The 20,814-nt window shown below is 34.7% G+C and overlaps 1 protein-coding gene across 8 annotated transcripts in view; it reads left to right on the top strand.

Moving 5' to 3' along the window:
* The first annotated feature begins 1,871 nt into the window (after positions 1-1,871).
* Positions 1,872-20,814, top strand: part of LOC129272353 (uncharacterized) — a 34,225-nt gene continuing 15,282 nt past the window's right edge. For 2 of the 8 annotated variants that reach the window (XM_064107736.1, XM_064107729.1), the window contains exons 1-3: positions 1,938-2,126; positions 18,105-18,196; positions 20,122-20,792. In XM_064107736.1, the coding sequence (XP_063963806.1) occupies positions 20,190-20,792 (603 nt within the window). In that variant the 5' untranslated portion in view covers positions 1,938-2,126; positions 18,105-18,196; positions 20,122-20,189. Of the gene's footprint in view, positions 2,127-2,281; positions 2,518-2,654; positions 3,016-12,390; positions 12,433-17,070; positions 17,161-18,104; positions 18,197-20,121; positions 20,793-20,814 lie in introns of those variants that run through there. The other 6 variants (XM_064107734.1, XM_064107732.1, XM_064107730.1 and 3 more) reach the window with 6 other exon arrangements.

Genomic DNA, 20,814 nt, shown 5'->3' on the forward strand with positions numbered 1-20,814 from the left:
GGGTTCGAAGTATAGGCCTGTTGCCGGTTGTTGTTTACGTGGAGTTGTAATGAGATGAACATGGTGGTGTTTCTGCTGATAAGAATGATGATATCAATAACAACCCATGATGGAAATGATGATAATGGAAATGATCATTATGATGAATATAGTTTAATGATAATGATTTACAATTTCATCAGATAAGATGATAACAACAATAATCATTCTTATGTGATAATAATATTCTATGGTACCAATCATTACAATAATGTGAATATATTGCATCCATTGCTTTCCAGGACCGACATGCTGTCAAGCTATAAGCGGTAAGCCCTGCAAACTTGTTTAATCAAAATGTAATAGAAAATACCAAATACAACTTTGTTCATTGTTTTGCTTGTCAAATATTTTCCATACTCTGTGTATCTTTATTTATTTTAATTTTTTTGGGGGGAGAGGGTTGATTTATATTCTATTATACCGCATCTAGTCGTGGCTAAACCATGGGGATGCTGACACAAAAGTATCTCCATGATTAAACACAAGTTTTCACCGTGGGAAATGTCCATCTAGCCTATTCAACCCAACCGATTCACCTGTTCACACATAATCTCACCACAAAAGAGATTCTATCATTTTTTCTTTGAAATAACGATAACGATGTATCGGAAATGTCATTCAAAACGAAATCAACTTCATGGTAATCTTTTGCCCATGTTCACTCAGTCTTTTTAGTTTCTGCAAGTTTGTGAAAACTTCGATATGCAATTTTGTAACCATCAAAATTGACATCTGCATCCTGTGAAAATAATTTCGTAAAGAATTTGATATTTTGTACCAGAGAGTAATTCGTGGATGTATAAATGTGTGTGTGTGTGAGTGTTTATGTGTGTGTATATATATACATATATATATATATATATATATATATATATATATATATATATATATATATATACATATATATATATATATATGTGTGTGTGTGCGTGCGTGTGTGTGTGTGTGAGGGTGTGTATATATATATATATACATGTGTAAAGTTATACATGTACAACAGCTTTGGCAACTCTTTTATTTAAACATTGTAAAGAAATGGATGAAGAGAACAATGGTATATATATATATATAATATATTTATATATATATATATACATATATACATATATATATATATATATATATATATATATATATATATATATTTATATGTATATATATATATACATATACATATATATATATTATTTATATATTTTATGTATATAGGCTTAAGATTTCCCAGATGCATCCGATTAGTAGTGTAGGCATGTATGTATTATATACATAGGGCCTATACCTTCTTAAATAAAACAATACAAACAAAAAATAAGTTGATACATAATTAGGAGTCCTATATGCAAGACTTGCACATATTCTATGTCAGATGTGACATTCCCCACTTCTTGTTGAGGATTCTAACGAGACTGGCGCCTTCAAGAGATGTACATTCTCAGCTGGTCTCAACAAAGTAATGGATTCGATCACTTCAAATCTACTCTCATTTTGGGGACTGAATGAAGGTCTTTACATTTTGTATTTTAAATTGAGTCATTAAGAACGTTGCCTCTGTCATGTACAGCATTCCGAGAAAGAGAAAAAAGGGTGGAAAGAGCAAGAAATATAGCTAAAATATTTAGCCTAACATTTGTGAAAATCATTGATGACGGGTAGCAAATTAGCATATTTTTCAATAATAACCGTTAATAAAGATGAACGTTATCTACCACTTAACAGCAATTGGGAATAACTGGATAAACATTATTAAGCTCAATAAATGGGCGGATGAGGACCTTTAAGTTTTGACTCCCCAATGGCAGAGCACGAGTTTCCAGATGTGCCTGGCCGCCATACGAACCCCACCGAAAATCCAATCTAATACTTTCTACCCACACTCAGTTTCCAAACTTTTTTTCATTGGTGAGTCTGCATAGAGCTAGAGAGAGAGACACTGGTGAGAGCGTAAATTGCTTTACACTGCACGCATTTCCTGTCGAGTCCGTGCTTGGGGCCGCAGCCGATCCGCCATTGAGCTAAACAACTCCTAAGTCTACCTAACTTTGCTTTTTACTCCTGCGAATACATTTTGATCGTTTTCAAGTCATGTAAGTACATTTTGTTCTGAATGTTTGTTCGAAATTAGCATTTGGTAGATTTTCATGTACCCTGCAAAGAGATAACTCTGATTCGCTCCATCATGCGCCGCACCTCACCGACTTGAAAAAGGTTTTTTTTCCCCCTCCATCAGCCAACCATGTTCAATACACGCGGTTTTCCTGTACTGTGTATTGCTAGAGCGCTGCGCGGCGGCTCCCTATTTATTGTGTACTGAGTGTGTGGCAGTGCTAGGTTTGCAGTCTTCTGTATGCTGAATAGGCATTTTAAACATCGATTTAGTTCCCGGCATGGCGTGACGGCAGGGCTTGTGATTTTCCCGACTGTTATTATCATCCACTTCTCGCATTTCCGTTTAGATTATAGACGACCGAGCTATTTGTACGTATTTACTATTAATTAGCTTTTATATGCCATTTTTTAAATGCCGATCGAGTGATGATATGTTTTGTGATGATGATGTTAGAAAATTAGAGTGGCGATGAATTGCTGATTGTGTTTTGTGAACCGTGACCTATGGTAAATAAATTGGCGGATCCAACTAACTTTTGGGATTTTGTTCTTTCAGAATCTTCACACTTTGCTTGTATGAATATTGTATATTTCCCATTCAAATTGAAGTGGTTTGTGAGCTTTGGAAAAAGTATTCTCATGCGAGACAGCATATGTCTTTCGTCAATTATTAGATTGTCGGTCGTGATATTTAGCGAGGCAGAGTGGGTTAAATTGATACGGAATCGGATCTTAGGCGGCCTACTCTTTTGGCCTCGGGACACTTGCAAGCAGTTTTGTTGCAGTGTGTGTATGTGTGTACATGTGTAATAACACTACTTCGGGTGCTGTGTGTGACTTTTAGATGCCTGCTCAACGCATTATCGAGTGAGTGTGTCTAAGCTCAATAAGATAACATGTAGGAACTTTTGAGAAAACTTTGCGTGGTGTCGTCTGCGAAACTTGTAGAACCTATTAGGGGGTGTGTGTGTTGTGCTGTGTATTGTAAATGCGGCTTGTGTGTGTGTGTGTATGATCAGGCGATGACGCCATGAGGCATGGGGTTTAAAGAGTTTGCAGGGGTGCTATAATTTTGGGGTCATCTGGTTTATGGGAGTTGTGTTGAGGATGGTGGCTATTGGGTTACAGTGTGTAGGAATTTGGGTTGATTGAATGTCAAATGCAAGCCCTAAGTAATTCTGTCTTGTATCTTTCTATATCTATCTTAGTGTGTGTCTTATGTTAACATGGGCTAATGGTATTAATGTACTGAACATATTCTTCTAGTAGTATAAAGTTTGGTGGGGAAGGGGGAGGGGGCATGTAATAAGACATTCAATTTTTTAAGTTCATAAATTTTCTAGTTTTATGATCAATCTGCAGGTCATAATTTTTTTTCATGTGGTATTTCTTGTTTAATATTCAATTATTCATATGTTAAAGCATTTTGTGTGATGACAGGTGATAGGCATGTTCTTTTTTTTTTTGGGGGGGGGGCATAACAAAAAAGTCAATCTTCTCTTACATGTACCAGGAGGGTAGAATTTCTGATTGTCACTTAATGAAACAAAAATTTTACAAATGTATCGAAAGCGTAGGATCTGGTAGGGAGTTATTAACAAGAAAAAGCAGATTACAATAACACTGCTGAAAGTATTAATGAAATAAGAACATGGATTGCTTTCCAATAACTACTGATCTAATTCAATTAGTAGATTTCAGTAATTTATAGGCCTCTAGTATATTTTGTAAAAGTTTACAAAACTTGTATTTTTTTGCTCATTCATACATAGTATTCCACATTTTCTGTCTGGCATGATTGTCAAATATCCTTATATTCTTAGTTGATATATCTGTGGTACATTAAAGGTAAATTCCAGTTTCGGGAACGATCTCAAAATGACTTTTTACAGAATTTAATATAATGATCACCAAAGTGTCTGTTTGTATGAATAAAAAATATGTGCCAAAGGATTCTGGAAGAAATTGTGTAATTGCTGAGAAATAAGCAAAATAAGCGCGGATTCGGTCACTTCCGTCGGGTCTTTATTCCAACAATAATAATACACTGTCCCACGTGTGCCTATCTGTGTTCGCGATCTTCAGTGTGATCGTTTTTTTAGCTAGATATTATGATTTCACAAAGTTCAGTTTATGTAACTATACCAGATCTAGATCCACGATGATATATCAATACTTTACCTTGGTTTTACAGACTTTCTCACGAAATCAGTGTTTTACTGCAACTACGTTCATTTAGCTTTAATCGGATCTTGTTGTACTTTTTATAAATCCAATTCATACAGAATTTTAAGAGTTATGCTATGAAATAAAAGGATTGAAGTTTTCATTAATTTGATGACACATCACTTCTGTTTTAGTTGAAATGTAGGCCTAATATAGGTAATGAATATAGACATTGTTATTATTCAATTTGAGTTAAGTAATTTTTCGGAATATAAAGTGAATTGACTTTATTTCATTCTTCATATAAACATACAAGTCTTAGTCAACAAATAAAAATACACGGTTTAATAAAAGCAAGAACAACAAAGAAAACAATTTATGTCCTAAAGTCGTGATTATCATGGACTTAATTTGAATTCAATATCTCAATTTGTCTATTAAATTTGACTTGATTTCCAAAATCATAGGGCCTACAAAGAATTCAGAAGCAAAATAACAAAACTAAAAGAAATACAAGAGCGTATATAACGTAACAATCAATTGTGATTAAACTGAAAAATAAAGTCCAAAACCAAAGTGATGTAGGCCTACAGCTTGTATTTGTGCATTATGCGTATGCTCACTTCCCTTTTAATTATGTTAACTTTCCTGTAATGTAGAATCTAGAAAATAATTTTCCTCAAGACAACATGCATTCTGTAGTCTTTGTCAAGTATGTCTCGTATTGGAGAATATGGGCCTACAACATTTTTGTTATACATGTATAGGCCCGTGATTGGGGTGCTGTCATGAATTCATTACTCTTATAAGGAACTTCCTGTCTTTCATTGTTTGCTTTCAACCCATGCCACTTGTTGGCCAGATGCATGCTTTTTTGTGGATTATTGTTATTTTAAGTTTAATTATTTTTAACCCCCCCCCCCAACTAATCAACAGGAATATGCATAGTGTATAAAGGAAGTTTGTATTATGGAAAAAAATGAACCCTAATTTAGAATCATCCCGACATGCTGGTTGGAATTTGTGTTTATGCTTCGCATCTTGTCAATAATTATCGTGGACTGATGGAGGCAGCATAGGAAATTCATTAGGGTGACAGGTGATTTAGCCCCCTCATCACAAACAAAGCTTTCCCTAAAATGGGATGATTTGGGCCGGGGATTCGGGGCTCCTTCTCTTCTTGAAGCACCCCGAGATAAACCACAAACAATATCCGATCTAATAATTCATAAAATAATATTCTACACACTGCAGAATAATATTTGAATTTACCGCATAATAGTTCATTGCACACAAAGTAGCCCTTGAAATAAAAGGAATACCCCCCAAAATGCAGCAATTGCCCCAAGGTGGAAACAAAAGTAGCCCCTAAAAATTACAAATTTATTGAAGGGCCTATATGAAGATTTCTTGTAAGGGATCAAAGTGACAAATAATGCTGAATATTGGAAGCTGCATGTAAAAATGAATAAAGGACTTTTAAACCTGAAAATAATAAAGTAATGATGTCATCTACATGTGTGATGTTAATGTACAAGTGAGAATGTTATATAGAAAAGTGTTCAAGATTTATTCAGGAAGCACCTCGTTCAATTTGGAAGTACTCAAATGACTCAATTGCACAGTAGCAGTCTATAAACCGATGTCTAGACTCTCTCTGAAAACTTGTACAGTTGTAGCTAACAAGATTGTTGCACCAAAACATTGCTAAGTTCAAACAGGGTAATGTTAAAGTCTACAATGTACATGTACATTACACTGTATGATAATGCTTTGGTAAAGGTAAACTATAAAATGTGAATGACAGTTGAGTATATTTAAGGGAATTTGCAACTTTCAGAGATAGAAAGCTGATTCTCTGATAGTGACTCCTTTATTTAATCCAGTCAAGAAATAGTAATTCAAATCCATGTAAAAAACAAGTCAGGGAATAAAAATAATATGTATGTCATTCATTGTGAAAGCAAGTTGATGTTACTACTTAATATAAAATTAGTTACGGTAACTGATTATTTCATGACTTTGGTATTGAAATGGCGAGAATCGTAAAAGGGGACGGCCAAGAAGAATTACATGTATTAGTCCAGAAATATCCCATTTTATGATATAAAACATTAATTTTCCTAATGATAGCTATTTTCAGGATAAGAAGGAGGAGAATGAGAGTGTGCATCAGTTTACTTCCATATTGTGTTATGTAAATATGAATCACTTTCATATTTTCAAACATTTTCAAGAACACTAGCCAGTTTTATTTCAGGATGTTTCCATTTTCATGGACTCTCCCTCCTTGAAAAGGTTAAATCCAGACTGACTGCGTTTGTTACGTTATTTCCTTGAAAGGGGGAGTTTTCTTCTTTCATTTCAAAGCAGGGAAATGTTAGTGACAATACCCTGATTGAAGGTAGTGTTTCTTGTTTTTTTCATTTTTAAAAACATATTACATTAACAAAGCGTAGCAAGAGCAAACTATAGAAACACATTGATAAAGATGAATGAACAGATGAATTGATTAATCAGACATTCATTATAATCTTCTCTGCATTTCAAAAACATTTTTTTAAGGAGCATCCATAAATAAAAAACAATGTGCCTTGTGACAATGTTGTAGAGCCCACTAATATTCAAACTTGAAATTTTGATAAATTGTTGCATTTATTTGGTTGTTTTGTTAACTCTCATTTCAAAGTCTAACAGAGATATCCTGACTTTCAAAATGTAGTCAATGATTGAATTGCAGTACAGTTTAAAATACATTTGCATGAAATCTTGCTCTCTAAATGCATAAAAGCTAATCTGGAGGCCTAATCACACTCTTCAGAGAGAGGTGAGGGACCAGTCATTTTTGGAGTGGGATTTATATCCTTTGAGAGTACATTATAGCTTGTTCTGGAGTGAAATGTGCATATTTGTTTAGACATTTACACTCCAGAAGGAGCTTTAATCCACTCTCAAAAGATGCAAATCCCACTCCAAAATGACTGGTCCCTCGCCTCTCTCTGAGGAGTGTGATTGGGGCCCCGGATTAGCTCCTATGCATTTAGAGAGTAAGATTTCATATAAACGTATTTTAAATTGTACTTCAATTCAATCATTGACTACATTTTGAAAGTCAGGATATCTCTGTTAGACTATGAAATGAGAGTTAAAGGAGAATGAAACCCTTGAAACCAGCTGAATCCATATCAAAGAGAAAAATCAAAGAAACAAATTGTTGAAAGTTTGAGGAAGATTGAATGAATAATAAGAAAGTTATGAGCATTTGAATATTGAGATCACTAGTGCCATGTAGATCCTCCCATCGGCAATGCGACCAAGATCTGTGATATCACACACGTACAACTCCCTCATTACTTTAGTACTTATTTCACTTATATTCTCACTTTTATAGAGTATATCACAAGATGAGGTGTTCTCTTTATGAGAGGACAAGTACAGAGGTTTCACAACATTATATCATTGACGAATCGTTTGTCATATGATTAGAATGAGCAAAAAGAGATGTTTTGGGGTATATTTTCAGTGTCCAAATGGGAGAGTTGTACGTGTGTGACATCACAGATCTCGGTCGCATTGCCAATGGGAGGATCTCCATAGCATTAGTGATCTCGACATTCAAATGCTCATAACTCTTTTATTGCTAGTCCTATTTTACTCAAAGTTTTGTTGATCTTATTCTTTGATTTTTCTGCTTTCACAAAAGCTAACTTGCTCCAAGAGTTTCATTCTCCTTTAACAAAACAACCAAATAAATGCAACAATTATCAAAATTTCAAGTTTGAATATTAGTGGGCTCTAAAACATTTTGTCACAAGGTATATTATTTTTTATTTATTGATGCTCCTCAAAAAAAAGGTTTTTGAAATGAGAGGAATGTTATTATAGGGACCAGATTAGCTCTTTTGCATTTAGAGTGTATGTAAACATACATAAATAAAACAAAAAAAAGCCATAAAAAGGACAATCATAAGGGTTTTCAAGAAAATGATTTGTTTTGAGAGGAGAAAAATGCTCTTTCTATGTCTGATAAAAGCATGCATTTTCTATTCTATCAGTCTTTTTTTCTGCTGCATTCATAAAGCAAACAGTCAATGGTTGAGTGCTTCTTAAACTCTTTTGTCATGCGGACTTGGTGGAGCCGATCGACATTTACGCCAATTTACCATTTTGGTACCCATTCAATGCACGTACACAAAGCATTTTGAGATCTTTAACTGTACATTGTATATCTTCAGTCTATGATTTGGTTCTCTTTTGAAGAGAATCAGTTTTAGAAAATAATAGATGCTGTTCCGTTAATGTACTGTACATACATGTATAGTTTGTGTACATCTATACACTAATATCATATTTAAAACTTGATATTAAACATTCATCCATTCCAAAAAAGTATCATGAGATTTGTCGTAACTTTTTTCTTGCAGTTCCAAACAGGCCGCGACACATAAATCTTACTTAGGGCCAGGCCTATAAGAAACAACATGGGAAATAAGAAATGGTCATTCTGGGTCAAACAACAATCAAAATATCTTACATGTACATGTTCCTGTTTTCACAATTAAATTTCATTTGAATTTTACTTTTCTTATAAAGTCTTACAGGAATTTAAAAGTAAATTGCCACTAAAGTTTCTAATTCTGGCATCAATCAACGTTTTAGGCCTTTCTATTCATGGTTATGTGATATTACATGTACCTTAATTAGTATTGACACCCTTGTTGTATTTCCTATTTGCACTTTTTATTCACTGTGACAACTAGCTATTGATATTATCGTCAAGGCAAGATCCTGTAATGTAATTACAAAATATAGGTTTCTATCAGTTGATAAAGGACAGTGGAAAGAGATGTGCATGGATTTCATGTTATTTTAAATAATACCCCTTTCATAAACCCAATAAAACCCAATTATGCGGCTAATAGCAGCATAATTTGGTATCGTAAAATCAGAGGAGGACAAGAGTTATCCGCATTATTCTGATGCTGCTATTATCCGCATAATAGCGGCATCGGGACAAGATTTTGACTTTATGAACGTATTTCCAAATAATGCGGATAATTGCCATGGTGCGGTCACAAGGACTCTTTTCCAACACAACCGCATCGGAGGGGGCGTGTCCAGTTGTCATGACGATTATCCGCCTTTTTCAGGACGGGCGCTCGTAAAAATAATGCGGATAATTTTCGGAGTTTGTGAACGCAATTTTTATTGAATTATCCGCATTACTCTTAGGCGGCTAATTGGAGGATAGGTTTTATTGGGTTTATGAAAGGGGTATAATACTTTCAGTTATTTCCTCATGATTGATATTCTAAACCCTTCAAAAAAAGTTCTGCAACTCAATTTTGAGGGATGATATATTTTTTGTTACTGGGATGGAAAGGATTAAACTGGTATCTTTGAAAAGCTTAATTATTACCCTTTACAATGGTGTGCCATCTGCTGTGATTATGTAATCATGGAATGCACAGTTACCGTGAATATAGGGAAAAGTCAGAAGTAGAATGTTGCAATATGCATAATTTTCTAATAAACCAGAGTCTCCATTTCTATAGAATTTCGACCATGTAGGCGGGTGACAGTGAGTATTTTGCAAAAGTGTCTGTGGTGAGTGGTGCTTTTTTAATTAATGAAACTAAGCTTGAAACTAACATCTCATCTTTTTTTTTTAATTCAACATTCTAATTTTTTTTTAAATGACAAGGTTCAACATTATTCCAAACACATTCAATCCATTGCGCAAATGAGAATACACAATGTGTGGATTTTCAGGCATCGATGGATCAACATCATTCAAACTCGGTCCATCCTCCAAACAACTGGAAATTTGCTAAAATATTGTAAAGAACACATTTTGCAACATTTCATTTTTTTTACATTGCTGCATATTTATGATGTCTACGCATTCCATGATAATATTAGCATTACAAATGACACGTGATTGTAAAGAGGAGTATCCATGCTTTCCGATATGATACCACTTTTACATATAAAGTTTGGCACACTAAGAAATTTATTACTGCTCAAACTTATTTGAGTTGCAGAACTTTTTTGAGGGGCTCGGTTTTCTTTTCTCTCAAGAACACGGCTAGAGGATTCTGAATTGTACAAATAAGAGAAACCTCTATTCTGTTTCCACAAGAGAAAAAGATTATAAAGCCTCAAGCCCCATACACTGTCAAGCACAGTACTTTGATAAGAGCAGACAATTCTGAAGCAGGGCAAAAGCGCTGTATATTGCAGCCCAGCTTGTTTCATTAGTTCTGTTTTGTTTCCCTCTTGCCTTCTGCTGGAAAAAAAGGGAGAAAAGAGAGGGAGAGAGAGAGAGGGAGAAAAAAATGAGGCATTGAGTGATCTTTTGACCTCAGCTTGGCTTGGAGCTGCATCAACCAGTGTGCTTGTGATCTGTGCAATCTGATTGGTTGATTGTCTCTGGGTGAGCGGTAGGTAGGATGAGCGCTTGATAACCCTCCCTGGATGGGTGAGGTCATTGCTGTCCCCCTGGATGCCCTTCCACCCTTCTTGCCGTGGAAGCCTCTGCACCTCTCCGGGCTGGCCTACCCAGGGAATAACCATTGCACACATCATCATGGTGCAGGCTTTCCACATTGCTTGAAAAAACAAAATGACTTGTCAGAAGTGGAATAAACAAAATGTGCAAAGAACAGATACATGTACACGTGCTGTATTGGGTTGAGAGCCCTCCAGCTATTCCAGATAATGACAGAGAATGAGTAACTGTACCAACGAATTCTAGTCAATCTGTACATTCAGACTTCAGCAGTATCTGAAAAGAAAAACCAGTCTATTTTACATTAATTCATTGACCCCTCTCCCTCGCTATCTCCCTTCCTCCTTCTCTCTCTTTGTGTTTGTTGTTCACTTTTTGCCTTTACATATTTTTTCTATCTATCTCAATTGGCTTGTATCTGCTTGTTTTTGCCCTGACTTTCTCTCTCTCCCCTTTACCTTTCTATATATCTTCCTTTATCAATTTCCCTCTTTGCTCTACTTCTCTAATCTCTCCCCCTCTCTCTAATTCTCTCTTGCCTTTTTTTTTCTCTTTGGTTCTTTCCCTCTCATTTTTCCTCTTATTGTTCATTTCTCTTCCTTTTTCCTTCTTTTCACCCAATTTTTACCCTCTTCATACCTCTTCCTCTTTTGCTTTTGGATACTCTTACCATGTAGTAGGTCCATGCTCTTAACTATAGGATAAGCTTTCCACATTTCTATCCGTGACATTTACAATAAACCACCAAGTATTCAGGAAAATGACTTGCAGCAACATTGCTAAATCAAATTTAAGCTGCATATTTTAAAGGGGACGTAGTTAGTTCAGACGTTGATGTGAATGAACAGAATAGTAATTAAGCCTATTGGAATCAAGAAAAAAATAACTTAATAATATTGTTATTGGTCCAACTTTTCATGATATACATTGCACTTGGTCAACAACATGGGATCGAATCTCTTTTCAGATTCAGTTTTCTGTTCCAAGGACGAATTTACTCCTCTCAGAAGTGTGTCTCAGTTCATTATGCAACTTATGGTGATACAAGCTTAGGAATTTCTATCGATCTAAATATATGTATCTATAGGCATACACTTCTTTATGTTTCAGGAAGCAATCATGTGTGAATTCAGAAAATATAAATCAATGAAAATGCACCAACACATTGGTTTCATTTTTAAACTGCATTTAGAGCTTAAACTTAAAGTACATTTTATTCACAGCATAAGCAATTAGCCAAGCTCAAAAATGCTCTACCTCTTTGTGCATCAATCTCGTTTACCATTATTCTACCTTTCTAACATACATGTAGATCTCTTAACTACATGTACTTGAAAATTAGTGCATTTTACAATTATTTACTGTGTACATTGTAACAGGCTGACAGTTCATGTTCATTGGCAGTATGCTTTTAAAGGTAGAGACCTAGAGGGTTATAGATACATGTACCATAAATTGACGATGTCAACTTATAACCCTTTATCTGATTTAATCAATGATAAAGCCTATTCAACCATTGTAAACAATATATGCATTAGCCTGTCCATGCATGTATGTGGCTTGATGCCCTTTGTGTATACAATTGACACTGCTGTCAGTATCGTTTTGTGAGTTGTGATCTTGTAATATGCTATATATACATTTTATTTTTGTACAGTAGTTATTTTTCCTTTTCTTTTAAATAAAGATATTATTTCAATATCTTGTATTTTGTGATTAAGATGCATCATGCAAGATGTATGCCCATACTAGCCTTTTTTGGTTGTGCATGCTTAAATTTAACATAAAAGCCACACTGATAGTAGTGATAAGGCACTATAAATCACTGAGGAAATAAAAATAACCGCTTGCGTCAGAAGTTTCTTAGATTCAGTTAGTTGGGTTGCATGTCGTCGTCGTTGTTGTGAGGCAAGCATTTTCAGAGTTCTGCAAATCCCAGGCTTGTTATTGCTCGATCTAAATTACCGGTTTCCTGTTCCCCTAAACTGTGTTATTACCCCAAGAGAGGACACGAAGCTCTATTACCGTTGTCCTGCCTTCTTTGCCTCTCGCTCGATCATATAACACAGACATCCGAGTACTGAAAGTTTGGGTAAAGCTTTTTCAACACAGGCGCACACTGCTACATGCATGTGTATATGTGGTACTGCTGGGGAAGTGAACTTCCCACATTGCATCCAAGTGCAGGAAGTACAATGTTAATTCAAGTGACAACTTGTGTGCATGTTTCCTTTTTTTGCAGACAGTTTTGCAGAAAGAAAAAAACATATGGTTGGAAAATTTGCCTTTTTGGGTAGCTTGGCATTTAATTACCTCTGTACTGAATGTAGTTTCCATTTATTGTTCATCTTAATAGACTTCTATTTTGTTTGAGGCGGACTAAGATATCATGCTTATAATTAGTTTGATATTATAGGCCTATCATTTAAGATAATGAGCTTTATAATTAATGAAAAGAATTCAATCCCTCTTCCCCCTCTCCAAAAATTATGAATAAAATGCAAATGAATACTATTCTTTAAAGAAATTATGCAGCTTTTATATATGAAGAAATTATTTCAAGCATTTTTTCTCAATGGATTTTAAAGTGGAAGAAAGATGATGAATTTTGGAAAAATATTGAAAACATGGAAATTAGAATTTATAAGATCTCTAGTAAATGTACTTATAACCAACACATTTTTGATAGACTACATGTACATGTACATATCATTAGTTGGTGTAATGTGCAATAATTTAACGAAAATAATTGGTTAATAATTCATCAGGTATTTCAATGAATTCAGTAAATAACTGAATAAAATATAAATATGTTGATTTAATCAATGAGTGAATTATTATTTGGAAAGATTGATGGATGCTTTGAATGAATTCAAGATTTGAAGAGAAAAATGTATGCATATAAATATAATTTATGTGAGTGAATGATGAATGTAAAATTTAAACAGATGAATAGATGCATTGAATAAATGTGAGAGTTGAAACATTAAAAGACACATTGATTAAGTGAGTGAAAGATATATGCAAGAGCTTTAAAAATGAATAAATAGATGCATTGAATAAGTGCAAAGTTGGAAAGATGAATGGGTGCATTTAATAGGTGCTTGGATGATGAGTGCAAGAGTTGAAAAGATGAATGGATGCATTGAATGAATGCAAGTGTTGAAAAGATGAATGGATGCATTGAATGAATGCAAGTGTTGAAAAGATGAGTGGATGCATCGAATAGGTGATTGAATTATGAATGCAAGAGTTGAAATGATGAATGGATGTGTTGAATCAGTTGAATAGATGAATCATGGATGCGTTGAATGTATGCAAGAGTTGAAAAGATAAATGGAACTGAAGCATTGAATGAATGCAAGAGTTGAAAAGATGAATGGATGCGTTGAATCAGTGAGTCAATTAATTGAGTGATTGATGAATGAAAAAGTTGAAAAGATGAATCTTGGATGCATTTAATGAATGCAAGAGTTAAAAAGATGAATGGATGCATGAATCAGTGAGTCAATTAATTGAGTGATTGATGAATGAAAGAATTGAAAAGATGAATCTTGGATGCATTGAATGAATGCAAGAGTTGGAAAGATGGATGGATGAGTTGAATCAGTGAGTCAATTAATTGAGTGATTGATGAATGAAAAAGTTGAAAAGATGAATGCATTGAATGAATGCAAGAGTTGGAAAGATGGATGGATGTGTTGAATCAGTGGGTCAAATAATTGAGTTATTGATGAATGAAAAAAAGTTGAAAAGATGAATCTTGGATGCATTGAATGTATTTAAGAGTTGAAAAGATGAATGGATGCGTTGAATCAGTGAGTCAATTAATTGAGTAAATTGATGAATGAAAGAATTGAAAAGATGAACCATGGATGCATTGAATGAATGCAAGAGTTGGAAAGATGGATGGATGCGTTGAATCAGTGAGTCAATTAATTGAGTGATTGATGAATGAAAAAGTTGAAAAGATGAATCTTGAATGCATTGAATGTATTTAAGAGTTGAAAAGATGGATGGATGCGTTGAATCAGTGAGTCAATTAATTGAGTGATTGATGAATGAAAGAATTAAAAAGATGAACCATGGATGCATTGAATGAATGCAAGAGTTGGAAAGATGGATGGATGCGTTGAATCAGTGAGTCAATTAATTGAGTGATTGATGAATGAAAAAGTTGAAAAGATGAATCTTGGATGCATTGAATGAATGCAAGAGTTCAAAAGATGAATGGATGCATTGAATGAATGCAAGAGTTGAAGAGGTGAATGCATTGAATAAGTGAGTGAATGATTTGCAAAACTTGAAAACCTGAATGTGGGTACTGAATGAGTCAGCAGATGATGAATTCAAGAGTTCAAATGATGAATGAAAACATTGAATATTTACAAGTGAGTAAATATGAGCAATAGATTTTGATAAGGTGAAATAATATTTTGTTCTCATAAGGAATTTCAATCATTGTTTGTTGCATGTATATTTTGCTTTTAGTAAAAAAATTGATTTGTTGCTCAACCATTTAAAGTTATTTCTTAATTGGTTAGCTAATACACCCAATGTGCCTAAATGCACTGGCTTATAACTGGGGCATATGTGTAGTTCATATTGTTGGTATGCAAATAGATTACTGCACTGAGAGTTATAATATAAGGCATGCCAGTAAAGACCACTGAGCACAAGACTATATTCATGCCCTAAACAGAGACAATGCCATTGTTTTGCTTTCAGGAGACAATGCAGAAGGATGCATAAACATTTGGTATCAAATCTCCCCCAATTCCTCCCAGTCCTAGAGCCATGGCCTGCCTATAACCGAGCTTTCTCATATGCATACAATGCATTTTTAGTCACATGCAGACATCATAATCTGCGTAAAAGGTCATCGAGTTCAGATTTCATGGAGTTGCTTGCTTGTCGCTGGTACAGATCGGGATTTTCTTATCTGTCGTTGCCTCAAAATACCATGTCTCTGCCATCAATCTCCCCTTCTTTGTTTTTTCCCCTTCAGCAATGCTTTTTCTGCCTGCTTAGGTTATCTTGCTACTACCTGAAAAGTTCATGAAAAAGAAGAAAAAGTATTCAACAATCATGCACTTACATGTAAAAGGAACACATTAAAAAGCATTTTCTAAAAAAAAAAAAAAACATTTCATGTTTTTTTGTTTTTGTATAATGGGACATTTGTTTTGGGGAAAGTTAAAATGTATCTATTATTAATAGGCAGGGATGTTTCTTCCTAAAATTGTATTCAGATTTTTTTCTCTAGTAACATACATGTAAGACCACAATCAGTCAATCATATGATGTAACAGACAAGTCCTATATTATGATTTCCTTTTTTTATCATCCTAAATGAAGAATGGTTTATATCACTGTTTGGGAGGGACATTTTCTGTACATTATGTAAGACTCTCCCATTATGCATTATACATTAGGAGAAGTTCTTTCCTCAAAACTTATAGAGTCATAATTTAGTTTATTGCATAAAAAGTCCACCCCTTCTTTCTCTGTCTCTCTCTCTCTCTCTCTCTTTGTCCGTCTCTCTCTTTCTCTTTCAACACTTTTGAATATCCTGTTATCTCTTGTCAAACCTCTTACAGGTTTTTATGAAATTACAAGAAAAACTCCCTTCTCCACTATGTTGCGCAAATCAAAGTATCACAGTGTGTAGATATCTACTGGACATTCAAGGCCTATATTATTGGTAGCGCAATGAGCCAACAATTCTTAGGAGGCATAAGGGGAACAAAGTAAGCATTGCAATTTCGCTTGATCTCTTGCAAAAATTGTGGCATTTCAAAAATAAAATTTTAATTTTGTGATAGATTTTGGCATGATATACAGTAAATAGATGGTTTCATATTTTTTCATGATCAATCGTATAACTATTTTTTTTTGGGGGGGGGGGCATTGCCCCCAAGCCCCCCCCCCCCACTCTTTATGCCAGTGTGTGTATTGTCGGCGATTGTATGAGCAGTATGAAACTAAAGGAAAGAGATGAATCATAATTGTATCCAGATTACCGTGCATCAAGGATCAATTTACTGCCAGCGCCACTAATCAGTCTTTTCTGTCAGTTGGTCAAATCGATGAGTGCAGGGTTTCTAGTGTGGCTTCAATTCTTCATTGGACATGCAAAAAACTTTATTATAAATAGAAAAACTATGTAGGCCTGCTTCGTACATGTACACTCAGTCCATAAAAAAAAACTTACCACAAGCTCTTGCATGCATGTGTAAGTCTAGCTGCCTTTCATCATCAGATATTAGCTCAAATCATATTTTGCGAAAATGTTCTTCAAAGTCGAAAGGATTTCTTTGGTCCGAAAAGATTCGGTACAGTATGTGCAATTGATGACATTATAGTTAACTTCAACAGAATATGTCTTTTTATGTCATGCAGAAAATCATTAAATTTGTCAAGTGAACTTCTTCCCCTTTTTCTTGCCTTGTCTTGTTTCTTATATGTGGTATTTGTGCATGGTATTTAGGCAAAGCTACATGTAATGGAACAGTAGTAAAGCTATGTGCAATTGATTACTTTATGTATTTTAACTAAACAGAATATTTTTATGTCATGCAGAGAGTCATTAGATTTTTAAAGTGAACTCCTTCCCCTTTTTTGCCTTGTTGTTGCTTCCTGTATGTGGTATTTGTGCATGATGATGTAATGATTGAGAGGCGAGAGCGGTTAAAACGTCTTCATGTCCTGTATTGTTTTAAAGGGGTTTTATACTCAGTTTGTATTACATGTACATGTATCCTGTTAAGATAATATGCAGAACCATTGTTTAGAATAACATATTGTGGATTACACACTCTACATGTACATAAGTACTATGGCAGATATTTTACAGGAACAAAATGTTGACCATTTGTTTTTTATAATCACTGAATTAAAACATGTACATGTATGAATAAGTTTTTTATTGTAAATAAATTAATAAATTGATATGTAATAAGTGAAACACTAACAGTTATAACCACTTTTCCATTTTGTAGTTAAACACTATGGAAATCTTTTATTGATTGGACAGGGAGACTCTGACTATGGAGTTGGCATAATTGTGCAGTTTCTTTACAAATCATGCCCTGAAAGGCTTTTAACCATAATTTGTATAAGTCTTTCAGTGTCTTGGGTGTTTCTAATATGTCCACCACATGTTTTAGTGTGCTTTTAGATTACCAGTCTCCATGAAGGGATTTCTCTTGAATTAATTAAAAAAGAAACAGATTATAAACATAATTTCTTTTTTTATTTTCATGCTTTTCCTTATTAGATATTCTACCATACAAAGTGCCTTACAATGGAGTGATCAGGTGTTGAGGTGGTGCTAGCTTCACTGCACGTGCCCATGCAGAGTGAACTGAAGTAAGTACTGCCACTTTAGACTAAAATAAAGATGAAACTCATTGCAAGCTCATGGATATAATTCATAGTCATTTGGTCTAACCCCATTTGGTCCAATTCCAAGATTCTCATTTAAATACATGTGGCTAAAATCCATTTGGTCTGCATTCAATTCCATTCTTTTGCCATAAATCATCTGGTCCAATCAGTACTTTGTCTCTTTATATCTTTGTGTAATTGTTGTGTTTCCATGTGGTCTACGAAAGGAATAAATTCTAGAAATGAGTAATGTGATACTGGCTTAGCTTCATTTTGTATGAAGGAAAAAAATGTCACAATGCTACGTGTACATTGTAGTTCTTGTAATATTTGAATCTTAGACACATGATCATTTTATGATGATCAAAAGCAAGCAGATCCAGAATTTTCTCAAGGGGGGTTGGGGCATTTTGTATAGGAAACATTTGACAAGCAAAAAAAAAGGTCCTCACTCGCATATGCATGACATACTCCCATAAATAATATATTTGTGTCTCTCAAAGGGGGGGGGGGCATCAGCAATATGATAATATTTGATAATACATTGATTCTCTTGTACAAAGGAGATTTTCATTCCAAAGAATAGGCCTATAGTCAAAACAATCGAATACCAGATAGCAGGAAAAACGAGAGGTTCATCATTGTAAGGAAATAAAAGAGTCTGGCATATTGATTTAGAAGTAATCTCAAAGTAAAGTTTAAAACATGAATATTCTATTTGCCTCATGGGTGGAACCCTTCCTGCCTTTTATCTCTATGGAATATCTATTACAGAAATGACTTGTACACTCATATTTTTTTAAAGCCTACGTCCATGTATGTGTACATCCTAGCATTGAAACAATGCATTAGCATTTGACAATGCATTATCGCTTCAACGATTAGGGAATTATCAGACTGTGAAAACGAGTAACGCAATTTCCTGTGGTAAAATCAGAGTCTATGTTTGCAACTCGTAATGCAAATGTTGTTTTTTTAATTCCATGTCAGGATGAACTATGCATCTACTTTGCACACTGTATAGTGTATGGATAGCTTTGTATGAACTACAATACTCTAAACCCACCACAAGATTTTATTAACTGTTTCAGATCTAGATTACAAACAGGAATTTTTTTAAAGCAAATCAATCATTCACCATTTTCAATATTCCTTTGGTATTAATAGTAGGAAATTATTCAACATTTCTTTTCTCAAAATCACTGTTTTTCTTTTATTAGTTGAAGTTTTGATTTTCATATTTTATACTCCAAACATATTTAAACCCTAGTTCCACTCTCCAGACCAAGCAAATGTGTTACATGGAGCATGCTTGGAGTCAGTTTCCTTTAATAGTGCAACTGTATCAAGTGTGAACATTGAACTAATGAGGATTTATTGATGATATGATAATGGATTTACATGGAGTGATAATGAGAAATGCACATTGAGCTATGAAATTGCCTTTAATTCATACCAGATGCATGACTCGTATGACTGTACTAAGGTATGGTTGCAATATAAATTTATCGAAGATCAATAGTCAATGCCTATTGTGACAATGGAAACTTTAAAAAGAAGCAGGTTGTTTATGAACATCAATTTATTGTGTTAAATAAACTAAAGGAATTTTATTTGTTATTGAATCTACATCACATTTTAGACTACTTATGAGTAATGAATCCTACATGTACTTTGAAAAGTGCAAACAGAAAAAAAAATCAAGCCACATGAAGAGCCAAAGGCATTGAACTTTGATTTTTTTTCTGTGTAGGAAGAACTTTACAACCTGATTCAAAATATTTATTCAAAATTGGTACTTCCTAATAATGCTCAACATGTTCTTTAACAATCATTTGGGAAATCCCTTGCCATGATTATTAAACAGTAGAGTAATAAAATGTAAATTGATTTGTACTTTTAAACAGGTGGTTTTTGGAGAGGAAAGGGTTAACGATGTGCAGATAAGGGGATTCTATCATCACATCTCACCAAGATGGATGTCAACAGTGACCGTAATGAAGGCGGCACGGGAAGTGCTGCAGAAGAGAAACCTGGAGTGCTCTTTGATGAAGCCAAGTCTGTAGCTGAGGGTACCACATTGTCATCATCTGAGGAAACCTGCACCATGGACAGAGAGGACAGAGGTCCCGGTGAAGAGAATGTAAAGCAAACAGAAGTTTTAGAAGCTTCAAAGAATGGACTGACAGGGGACTCCAAAGACACCTCATTGTCTCATGAAGCGAGACAAGAACTTGGTGCTGATTGCTCTAAGACCACCAAAGATGTTGCCAATGCACTTCAGGATCAGGAGTCATTGGGCAAAGAGGTAGAATCCACCAAAGAAGGGAACAAAGCAGTTCCTCTTTCTCTAGATGATACCAAAGAAGGTGAGGAAGACCCTCAGCCACTGCAAGACCAAGAGAGCTGTGACAGTCAACAGAATCTCAAGGACCACACCGAAGCCAATGCTGCAGAAGAAATCCCCACCAATGTTTCAGCTGAAAGTATCATCATGAATGAGGTCAAGGACCAAACCACCCCTGAAGATGTTCCAACCAAAGTCACAGCTATCCCACTGAAAGATGAATCTGCCGATGTAAGTACGACATGGTGACAAA

This window comes from Lytechinus pictus, chromosome 12, assembly GCF_037042905.1.
Source record: "Lytechinus pictus isolate F3 Inbred chromosome 12, Lp3.0, whole genome shotgun sequence".
NCBI classification, from domain to species: Eukaryota; Metazoa; Echinodermata; class Echinoidea; order Temnopleuroida; family Toxopneustidae; genus Lytechinus; species Lytechinus pictus.